The sequence below is a fragment of the Styela clava genome, chromosome 14, assembly GCF_964204865.1.
Source record: "Styela clava chromosome 14, kaStyClav1.hap1.2, whole genome shotgun sequence".
Taxonomy (NCBI): domain Eukaryota; kingdom Metazoa; phylum Chordata; class Ascidiacea; order Stolidobranchia; family Styelidae; genus Styela; species Styela clava.
In genome coordinates, this window is record NC_135263.1 from 4,626,355 (window position 1) to 4,638,185 (window position 11,831).

General features: G+C 36.7%; 1 protein-coding gene and 1 long non-coding RNA gene across 3 annotated transcripts; one reads left to right on the forward strand and one right to left on the reverse strand.

The window, feature by feature from the left end:
• Window positions 1-3,467: 3,467 nt before the first annotated feature.
• LOC120341440 (elongation factor 1-beta-like) lies at window positions 3,468-10,295 on the reverse strand. 2 transcript variants are annotated; one of them, XM_039409944.2, is made up of 7 exons: window positions 10,134-10,292; window positions 7,880-8,002; window positions 7,145-7,197; window positions 6,162-6,296; window positions 4,883-5,008; window positions 4,094-4,161; window positions 3,468-3,623 (listed from the first exon to the last, which is right to left on the reverse strand). In XM_039409944.2, the coding sequence occupies exons 1-7, from the start codon at window positions 10,211-10,213 to the stop codon at window positions 3,537-3,539; spliced, it is 672 nt and encodes a 223-aa protein (XP_039265878.2). In that variant the 5' UTR covers window positions 10,214-10,292; the 3' UTR covers window positions 3,468-3,536. The 2 variants fall into 2 exon arrangements, with proteins under 2 accessions (XP_039265878.2, XP_077976153.1); XM_078120027.1 differs by lacking the exon at window positions 7,880-8,002 and having other exon boundaries at window positions 10,134-10,295.
• Window positions 10,296-10,382: 87 nt separating this feature from the next.
• Window positions 10,383-11,376, forward strand: LOC144432022 (uncharacterized). Its single transcript, XR_013480350.1, has 3 exons — window positions 10,383-10,594; window positions 11,131-11,202; window positions 11,291-11,376. It is a non-coding gene; the product is annotated as an uncharacterized LOC144432022 (long non-coding RNA).
• The last annotated feature ends 455 nt before the right edge of the window (window positions 11,377-11,831 follow it).

The window sequence follows — 11,831 nt, forward strand, 5'->3', positions numbered from 1 at the left end:
CGTCCGCGTCGTGTTGTAAATATATATTGCATACACGAATTAGGTGCGTTCCGGTTGTTACGATTTTTCCAGCTCATCACTGGGCGTAGTCAGAAACTTGCGAAGGGAGGGGGTTTCTGAGATTTATATTCGCCAGGTTATATCGATACAGCTAGCGCACCCGGCCGAACGCCGAAAAACGTGTGTTTCCATGATGTCTTGAGTGTCTAAAAAGCATTTCAAGCTACAAAAATAGCTATGTATGATAAGGAAAGATGCTTTTTTTACAATTTAAAAGGGGATTTGCAATCCCCTCCCCCTCGCTGTTATCAAGATTCCCAAATTTGCGACAATAGGCGGGTTTTCCCAAGATTCCCATATACATTTAACAACCTTAGAGCGACATTATTTTCAGATATATATAGCTAGGTGGGCATAAACTCCCAAGTTTTTTGATTCACGCCAAATGGAAACGTGAACTCTATTATTAGCCCACGAAGAGACCGGAACCTTTCGTCTGGTCATCATTCCAAATCTGATTTGGCATCAGTGTATCGCCCATGATGAACGTCGCTTATTGAAAATACTGTACAATTACCGCCGCTTATTCAGTTCGTTCAAAACGGACAATTCAAGCAAAACTTTCCAATGAAAAATTCCTGGCCGCAGATCTTGCACTTAGTGAAATTCAAAAACACCCTAACTTTTTATTCATTTATATACACTCACTCCCTTTCTTAGACTTGCTCGCAAGACTGAACTCCTTTTTATTACATTATAACAGCGTTTCCCAACCTTTTTTGGTCGCGGACTATTTTCTTAACGGCATAAACCTTTGCGGACTCCAGGTGCGTTTATTGCAACCGTATTCTGGGTGAAGAAGCAATAAAACCAAACACAACAGAAATTTAATAAATTTCAAAATCGGAAATTCGCTGCAATCACGCGTTCGTTAAAAGAGTCGACTGTTTCAGTGTATAATGGGCCTTTTCTGTCGCACAATATTCAATCCATGACAACGACGACAATTTAAAATGTTTTCTATTTTACTTTAATTGTATTTTATGGTAACTAGCGGTTGCGTCGACTTGCGACAAGATGGGAGCATTACTTCTTTCAAATGCCACGGCAATCTGCGAACATACTAATGTGAGAATATATTGCCCGATTATATTTAGTTTTGATACATATTTTTTGCGATCTTGCGAATTCGTTAACGCCGTTAGAAAAATCCTACTATCTGCTATCAATTTCCAGAAAGTTCAACTTGATTTAGTACTTATTAAAATATATTTAAAGTATATTAGTAAATCAAAAATACATATTTATCGCCTTGCTTTGTTATTGGACACGTTTAGTGGCCATAACCATCGTTTCAAAATTTTGTTGTTGTTATTTTCTTTGGTCATTATTATCATAAAAAAATCGCTTTTCTCTTCAAATACTGAACCAATTGCTTTGGAATTTTCAGTGGTTCAAGGCTGATTATTTTGCCAGAAGGCTATTACTTTCATTTATTACTGAATTTTCTATGAATCTTATGGACCTTTCCCCGACCTTTGACCCCCGGATAATTCTTCCTATACTTTACCATTGCAAAATTTTCGGGGCTATTTTAAGAGTGCTTTTGCGAGTTGGCGCCTGTAAAATGGGGTATGTGTTATAAACCATCATTATGATTCATCGCATGCAACAATCTTTTTTTTAAAAGTACCGGTAAAGAATTTCAGGCTAGTCTATCACAGCTATTTCTACACTAATTTTTATTACTACAATCAAATTAAAACTCCTAGGAAAACAGAGTGATCATTGAATTATCTGATTTATATTTAAGTTTCCGAAACACAACTGAAAACTAACGAATAGAGTTCAAAAACGCGAAAACGAGGTAATGTTTACAACCATACTTGAAAATCTGTCTGAGTGAGAAAAGTGTCTGAGCGGATGCCGAAAGGGGGCATTGTTACGTCACTTTTTGCATCTTGCTGATTGGCCAATGTCACGAAGTAAACAAGGAAAACGATGCTCGGGGAAAGGTCCATAAGATCTAATATTTCATCCAAAATTGCGCTGTATTAATTTTTAATTATGGGAACACAGTTTTTAATCCGCCAAGCGTGACGGCTGACTGTGAAAATTCTTGCGACTGAAAACCCGGAACTTTTTGAGGGTACGGTACCGGTAACGTCAAAGGTAAACCCTGCTTCGCTCTAGTCCACGTGTTCATATATTTGAGCGTTGCTCTCTTGTTAATTTAATTGTGATCATTTTAATCTGCGATTGTGTTGACTAGATGAAAGCAATACTACCCAGGAAACATCGTGACAAATCGTGGACACAAAAATGCGTGGTGAAGTGCTCGATTATGTTTTGATTGGTATTTTTGTAAATTCGACAAATCTGATGAGTTTTTCGTACAATACTTACGGCGCTCCAGTACTGTACGTACCGATATGGAGACAGTAGAGCAACGAATCGTAAGGGAAAAGGCCCTGGTTAGTATACTACGGTAGCACCCTAAATTTTGCGATTTGCAATGTCTAAAAAAGCGTTTTTAATCGGTCGCGGATCATTATGAAACTTATGGTGATCTCCGTTTTATTATAAGTATTTTGTATTGCCGCTTTTTAATTTAGAATATTTGAGTTGCCATCATTGACACCTACCAGGAAAAAAATTATTCCTCGTTGTTCGAACTGGCGAGAAACACCACTTTCGGTATGTATCTATTGACGCGTGTTTTCGTCGGAAATCCACAAGTGAGTTGTGAAATCCAGTTGTTTGATTACGCGACGCGCAAGTGAGCCGTCACCAAATTTTTGAATTGTAAATTGCCATTCTAATTGTTGAATATTCGAATATATGCCCAGCCCTACTCGGTAACCAATAACTATTGACTCGATTAATTTTATGTGAATGAACTTGCTTTTTATGTTTCATGTAAATTCTAACATAAATCGTATCTTGGCTGATAGCTAAATTTCGCAAAAACCGCAGTGAATTTCTGGCTCGTTGCGGACTCATTCAAACGCTCCGCGGACTCATTTGAGACCGCGGACTCGGGTTGGGAAACACCGCATTATAAGGTGTCGTGGTAGCAAACATTTACCCTAAAACCACCAAGATTTGCCATAACATCTAAATGTATTTCGTGCTCATAAGCAAAAAGCACTTAAAAACTTAGAGAAGCATACCAAGTGTACGAATCTACCTGGATCTAAATGTAAGTTATTGACAAGCTATTTTACGAGTTGTTTGATTGTGTAAGTTCCTATATTTAAGATGTACAACTATTTCCGAATAATAAGTAGGCACAATAATAAACAGATTCCAGGATATACAACCGCTTCTGACAACCTTTCTTCGAACAACAGGAACAATTCCACCCTAAGTCCAAGAGTACGTTCAGTCAAACCCAGTTTAAAAAAACTCTGCCGTAAACCGAATCAACAAAAACTTATACAAGAAAAACATAAAAAACAAATAGCTGAACTTGGTTTAGAACTTTATTTTGCCAGCGAATGATGAGAGCATGATTTATCCTAGTATTTGTGGTATTAAACTTTATTAAAGGCGGCAATATCGACAGATTGCACTAAATCCTCGAAAGCTGTGATCTCTTCTTCCAAGAAATCCGTTGAAACCTTTAAAAAAAAATAAGAAAATTTTCTGCATTGCTTGTGGCAGCATCAGGCTGGGCAGATTGAATAACCCAACAGGCCGGATTTGGTCCGGCCCATGCAAGATCTAACATTATCAAATTACTTTATCAAAATAAGATAAATACATAAATGGAATATTTTATTCCAGAAACAATCCCGCCAAATGATTTATTTACTAGAAATGAATGCTGCAAAATTACTTCTATCTGCTGCTGATGGGTTTTGAAAAAAGGTTATTTTCACATTTATTTCTTTGTTTTTTTAATTTTATACCCGAATATTTCATTACATGATGCAGTAAGAATAAACAAACAAACAATAATCATAGAATATAATAGGAAGGGGGCAGGCAAGACTTCAAGGGCAACCGACCCTCTGAGGAAAGAGAAAGGTTGTTAATATTGCTAAACCATGGTGAGGTATAAAGAAGTATTATTCCATAAAATACAGACCTTATCATCTTCAACGACACACGATATTTGTAATTTCTGAATTCCATACGCGAGAGGTACGAGTTTAGCTGGAAACAATAATTATGATAAAAAATAGAAAGTCAAGCACTGGAGTTGTAAAGCCTGGTTTGGACTGAGAGGTCATTTTTTTCACATTTTTATTTAAAAAGCGAGAATTTTAACGAAAGTCAGGAAATGCAGTGTTGTTCAGCCTAACCAATGTGCATTGTGTGGTGTTTACTGGGCACTCCCAGAAGTATTTGTACTAATATGTAGGTAACTAATTTTGTTTGCCTGCTTTACATCAAGTTGTGTAAAGGGATTGAAATCTATAGGCAGGGGGTATATTCACTTGGCTAACACAGACAGTCTACATACTACAAAAGTACCGTTTATTGAAGTCCAAATTTTCACAATTGCAACTCTTGGAAGTTTTTTTTTTAAATAACTTCCATAATAGATGCTTATTTAATTAAAATGGAACGCCAATCAAGTTTTCATAAGAGCATCATTATGTTACCGATTCTTTTTAACTCTTATTACAGACAGCGTTTCCCAACCGGAGTAGAAGATTTTTTTTTTCTTTGCAGAAGAAATATAGAAATAGTAATTTGTATTCGGTGTGGTTTTACTGATTTTGTTTAGTCAATTAGTATTGTTATATCTATTTTCACGCAAATTATAAGCTATTCAAAATCAGAGGTGCGGTGGCGAACGTATCCCTCACACTTAGCATGATGACGCTGCCGCGCCAAAGATTAAGATTTAAAAAAAATTAACAAAACTTACAAGCCCCCCAAAGAAGACCGTCTGTTGCAACAGTCCGAACTTTTCTCTCTATTTCTTTCATGTCGGTTTCATCATCCCAAGGTTTCACATCCAAAATAATGTTGGATTTTGCGATTGGGCCAGGTTCTGTAACAGCAATAAGTGGATGTTAGGGTTTGATACTTTGGCTGCCTCAGGGATGTCCACATGACTTTCTCAACCTTCTGCTCTGTTAATCTACTGCAGGTATGAGCATGGTTTTTGGACCAGGAGCCAAAATATTTACGCACCTAGACTGGTGGGCCATGACAGTGTGACGTAAAAGTTACATTTCATGAAAAATATTTACAGTGTTACAAAAGCAAAAGTGGAAAACACTAAGCCTCAAGACAGAACTAAATTGAATCGCAATCTTAACAAATTCCTTTTGGTATTACATAGGTTATTAACATCAAAATTTGGTTCAAGGTATTTGCGCCTGATGTGGCAGCATCAGGCAGGCCAGATTGAACTACCCAGCAGGCCGGATTTGGCCCGCTCGCTGGTTATATGACATAATTCATCCAAAATCAACAGCTTCTGGTTCGAGATAGGATGACTGCACATGCAAAATTTGGAGCAGATTTAACCTCGCCTTCGTGAGATATCGCATGCATCTAACAGACAGACAGACAAATACCTATCAACATATTTACCGATCTAAAGATCGATAAGTAACAAACAAATACCTAACAACATACTTACCGAACGAGATCGATAAGTAATAAAGAGAGTGTGGCCCCATGCCAAAAAAATTTGTAAATTTGAAAAAAAAAATCTATTTATGCACTCAGTCCTATCGATCCAGAGAGTTATCTCAGCATGAATTACTTTGTTCATAGGTTTCATCCTTGTGCACTGGGGGAGGAATTCAAAACTCAAATTTAAAAAAAAAATTGGTTCTATCGAGATTGGGAGAATTGGTTCTTTGCTGCTATCGAAATTTCTTTTCTGATTATGTCAGCCTCAGATTAGTCACTTTTCCTGCTATGGAAATGTATTGAAATAAGGGTAAGACTCCATGCCATTCTAAAGATGGTGGATTTTTACATGTCAATGACAGTGCTTTTTTCGAAGTGAAAGGTAAGAAAACGTTATAAAAGAACTGAATAGACTTGTATCATTCTCCACAGCATAATTTTGACAAATGTCGAGCCCGAAAGATTTCATCGTTACAAAAATAGTAGTTATATGTCAGTAGCTACTGCCTACACAAAACTGTGTTCAGAATGGTAAATGTCCTATAAAAAAGTAAACATACTTTTAGCTTTCTTTTCTGCATATTGCTTGAGTCTTTCCTCTTTGATTCTCTTTTGTTCGGCTAATTCTTCTTCGTCGTCGGAGCCGAAGAAATCAATATCATCATCACCATCGTCGCTGTCGTCATCAGCAGCGGCTAGGATTGAAAAAAAATTATTTCTCAAATTTTGAAAGTTTAAAATCTCGAGATTATTCCAAAGTGGAGGCGTAGTTCTTACTACTTCATGGCAGCTCCTGCCACGAACGCCCCGCAGCGTCTCTTGCCATGGTTTCATGGCACTATTAGCGGTATATTAACAAAATCATGTACAATATTTTAATTATATTTACTTAAACCTCAACCTAACCCCAAATACATCAAAACTGTATTCATACGAAAAAGCGTTCCAACTTACCCAATATTTATCACCATCAGGGGCAGCCCTGCTATTACAGCCGACATGCCATGGTTACGGCAGCAAAAGTGGTGGTATTCGATTTACTGCCGTAGCCACGGGAGCTCACTATTTTATTTCTCAAATTTTTGAGTTTAAAATCTCGAGGTTACTACAAAGTGGGCAAGGCATTCAAAATGTTATGATCGGAAAAAAGTATTTTTCAAATTATAAAGTGGTTTTATAATACGAAATATTAAATCACTACTACTTGGGGTACATGAGCTGGTTTTTGAGCACATAAACGTTAGTATGTATGTATGTTTATTTGCCTCAAAAATATAACAGTATCTGCATAATAATTGAACGATATACAGAGACGGGATACATGTTCAAGACCTTACTGGCCTAAGACACGGATGCGCAATATGCAATACAATACAAAGAGGTACGCCACAACGATATGTACAATAACGTTTCAACCGAATAGATGATTTTATGTTAAGTTCTGAACATGGACAAATTTAAAGTCATTTTTTAGGATATGTATGAAGTATGCATAATATGAAAGCACTTTTATGTAAAAATAATAAGATAATAATATTCAAACCTGCAGCCTGAGCACCTCCATATTCAGCAATTGGTTTCTTCACTCCAGGAAGGCTGAAAGTAAAAGTGACTGTTTTTTACCTTATCAAGATGAATCAACATAAATAGGATCTAATCCAATTGAGATAACTCGCCGTGCGAGCCGCTAGTTTACAAGTTATCAATCCATTCACATCATTTTGATGCATCAACAAACATTGCCACCACACTATGTAAGGGCGAGTGCAGGATTCCAACTACTTACACTGCCGCTGGATGTATGTAGACCGCACAATACAAAATTTTATTTGATTCTCAGACTTGGGAGGGTATAACACTACACCAACCCTATGTTGCTGTGCACTCAGTCCTATCGATCCAAATTATTATCTCAGCATGAAAAGCTTTGTAAATAGGTTTCATCACTGTGCACTGGGGAGTGAGGTGTGATCTGACAGAATCACCAGTCTTTCAATCATAATACCATTATCCCGACCAGATGCGCTTCGATTTTCAGTGGGGTCCAAATTGCCCTAAGGTGTCTGCAGCAGGATAATCATAGTTAGGCACACTTTACAAACGAAGCTACGGTCTCAACTTACAAGAAACTTCGGGTTGAAAATACTTAACTATTGACCATCAAATTTAATTAACAAAACTTTTGGCATATGTAAGACTTCTTTAATAAAATGCTGAGAACGATAGTAAAACCAATGTTTTATGGATTATAGTAGAAAGTTTTGACTGTTTTACCAACCTTCCAAATTGTGATTTGTATGAGAGAACATGATTGTACCAACGTAACGCATGAACATGCTTGGCATTGGGTGGGCCGGATATACTTTCAAATATGGCAACATCTCCTTGTGATGGAACATACCTAAAATTTAAAACAAATATCTTATTTTACTGTGTGAACATGTTGGTAAAAAACTAAAGGGTCTCGTGAAGTAAGCGTAACTGCTTGAATATCCGCAAACACAAATGCGGTGAGTACTTCGATAACGCCAAACATAAATGTGATGTGAAAATAGAACCCAGATTTTCAATTTTTTATAGAAATGAAAGTCCGTCTTGCGCAAATTTCACATCACATTTTAGTTGGGCGTTATTTAAGCAGTTACGGTATGGTATCTACTTCACTCGATCCAAACTAAATGGCAATACCGGTAATGTAATACCACCTTGCAAAATTTAATTACAATTCAACTGCCAGAAAATAAAAAGATAGCTGCAGCCCCAGCAGTTTTTAAATTAGGTCAAGACAGGTTTCCAGATGTATCAAACCCATGAGGCCTTTACTTCCTCATACACTAATTACAAATCATAAAACGCAGGAAAAAGTTTTAAATGAATGTCCAATAACTGAATAAAGTTCAAAAAATCTCAATACAGCAATACCGTAAAAGCGCCTAACTTCGGACAGTTCCTAACTTCGGACAAAATTTTTGAACGGCCATATCTTGGCTAAAACGCGCCGTATATTGGTAATTTTAATTATTATAGGTTGCGCTGTTATATCTACATCTATTCTCATCTTTTTTAATGTTGCATTTTTATTTTTTTGGTGAAAAAACGGAAATTTTGCCGAAAATTGACTGCCCGCCATTCAACGGCGCAGAGCGTCGCTCCTACTGAAGCTATCCTCGTCAAAATACCATCATTCGGTAGAGGGCGACAACAATGTATATAATTCATTTGAGTGATCGCAAGATGTCGTACGAGATTTAAATAAAACCTAAAATTCTGAATTATAAATTCCGTAAGAATATTAAGATTTCACGCAGCGTCAAAAATTACGTCAAACTCACGTAGATTATTTTTCGCTCACTTCCGACACGACGTCACACTGCGTCGCGGAAATGAATTTTGACGCCAGACACAACGGAGCCAATATGACAATTTCCGTTAAGATAAAGACGGCGTTCCAATGTAATATTTTTGTATTTTGTTCGGTCATGTATGAATATATGCCAAAATTACATTAATGAAAATACATGTCACACTTAATCGATGACGTTAAAAATCGAATATATAAAACTATGGAAATTCCAACGTCCATATGGCACAGTGCACTGACTCGACCATTATTTTATGATTAGTAGTCGAAATGACAGTTATTGAGGCCTGGGTGAATTTTATTCACTCGAAATTAAAAATAAATTTAATCTCCAACAAATAAACGGGACCTACATGTTTACAAGATTAAGTTGAATTTTAAATTAAACTTCACAATCGGATTTTCCGTGTGTTTGATATAAATTATCATTTATAAAGATAACCGCGCAGAATAAAAATATTAATACTTCAAAGACTTCGATAGAAGCCCGTTAAAATACTTCATTGTGGATTGAAACGGTTTGCATCAGATATATTTACGTATGCATTTCCTGATTAAAATGACTAACGTGTTATTATACTCATCTGAAGTATCGAAAATGACGAACGAAAGATGTAAACATAGGACGACGGAAGTTTCAAATAATGCATTTTCGTCGTGACGTCAATGTTACGTTACGACGACGATCGAGCGTCTTATCTTCACGCAACGACGTGATTACGTCATCCGCATCGGAAGCCTCTTTCTCTCTGTGCGTCGCGGTTACGCAGTGAAGAAAATGACTGTCCGAAGTTAGGGCAGTGAAGGATAACGGTCAGATGGCAAGAAATATCGATTATTTCAATAGTAAAAATAGTCCAATTGAACCGAAATTTGCAGGGAATGTAAATTACCGCACGAATTTGCAACGTTTGGACAATAAATGGCCGAGTTATTGACGAAAATATAGTAATTTTGTCCGAAGTTAGGCGCTTTTACGGTATGGGAAGATAACTATTTTTTAGGAAATGTTGATATTTTTTATATAGAAATCCGTATTCATTGTAATCCCTACAGTATTTGCAAGCATGAATCCCAAAATATGTTTAACTGTTCGCGTATGACGTCACTGCCCTGCCCACCTTTTTTATGCCCATTTACACGAGATAATTTACAAAAAAATCAAGCTCACCCTTCGATATAGCTTTTATCTTCGAGATAGGTATTTAGTGCAGATAATCCACAGTCACTCTTCAAATTTCCGAAACCCATTTTAAAGAAATTACGGCGATTAAACAAAAGAAGAGAACGAAATCCAAACCAAACGCGTGGCAAAATTTGGGAAAAGGGTTCTTCAGTGAACACGGTTCATTGCTTTGCCGATAAACCGTGGTTTCGTGCCACGAAACAGATTTTGGGCCGAATTTATCCAGAAAATCAATGACATTAAACAACATGATGCGCAACTCCGGCATTTTTGTCCGAAGATCGTATTCGATAGCACGCTCCAATGCACATACTTGACGAGACGAAAACGAGCGGATGTGTGCTGCTTTCAAGGCGTAGCACGAATGGTGTTCGTGCCTGCTTTGACAGTTGTTGTCGATTTTAATGATATTTTGGAAAGTTAAGGTAAAAAGAAATCGGAAAAAGGTAAGGTAAATACTATTGTTGTATATCACACCCGGGCATCGCACTGTTAAGTACATGTGGGAAAGTCAGCCTTTGTCAAATACTACGAAGTTATACATGCAGTACGGTACGTGGTTGCCCATTTGCCGAAATTACATATTTACTTACCCCTTATGGTTTCAAATAGTTCATGCACCTCCAGTTAGATTTTTTTAATCAGTGAGGATATATACTCATTGTTGATTGCTGCTCATTGTAACATACTATTGCGCATTCACTTTTATTTGCGTATTGAATCAAAGTGTTAACAAGTCCACCTAACATTTCACTCATACCGGTCTATATTGTATAGTCTGATCTCTCAAATATTTGGAGCCACGAATGCTTGTAATTTTCTGACTAAACCCTTTTATTAGTTTGTTTTATTGACCAAATTCAGTAAAATATTTTTTACATAAAACATGAGATATTGGATTCATTAGCTTTTCCATTCTAAATCATATAGACTGCTTTATTTATTCTTAACGAAAATTAATAAATCTCCTCTCTTTCTTCAGATGTGAAAGTTGTGGACAAACCTGTCTAAGCATTGTGAGACTCCTGCAGCACAAGAGGCAATAGCAGAAATAGTAAGTATATCAATCAAGAAATTAAGCCGACATAAAGCAAAACTTTCAATTATTCGTCTAATCACAATTTCCTATTATTTATTCACAGAACAACTATAGCAGAAGGGGAGATATCAGAAGTCTGGCGACATATCAGTGACATGCAAAGACATTTGACCCTCCGGTAGAGTTGTGTATGACCCCTACATCCTGATTCCTGCAGGGCTTGAGGAAAATAACTAAAAATTGCAAAGCGTAAAATTACATACTCGGTCTTATTTGTAAAGAGGCACAAAACACGCCAGACATACTTGAAACAGCTTTGGAAAATGAGGATTACGGGTAACTCACTGCACCTGTGTTATATTTGGTTCATCACCTTTTGGTAGTACTATAGAAGAAATTCCGGAAGGGGTATAATCATCATTCATGATAAAATACTATCATATATATTTTTGGACAACTTCAATCTAGACCAGAGATCTCAAACTCGCGGCCCCAGAGAACTTCGAGTGCGGCCCTCGAACGCTTAACAATAATTGTAATAGTATTTTTATTTTTTTTTTATCTAAATGTAATAGATTTTTCAAACCTTTTAAAGTGAAATTGATTATTCACACAGAAAACAATTTACTGAAAGTAGTTTTGGA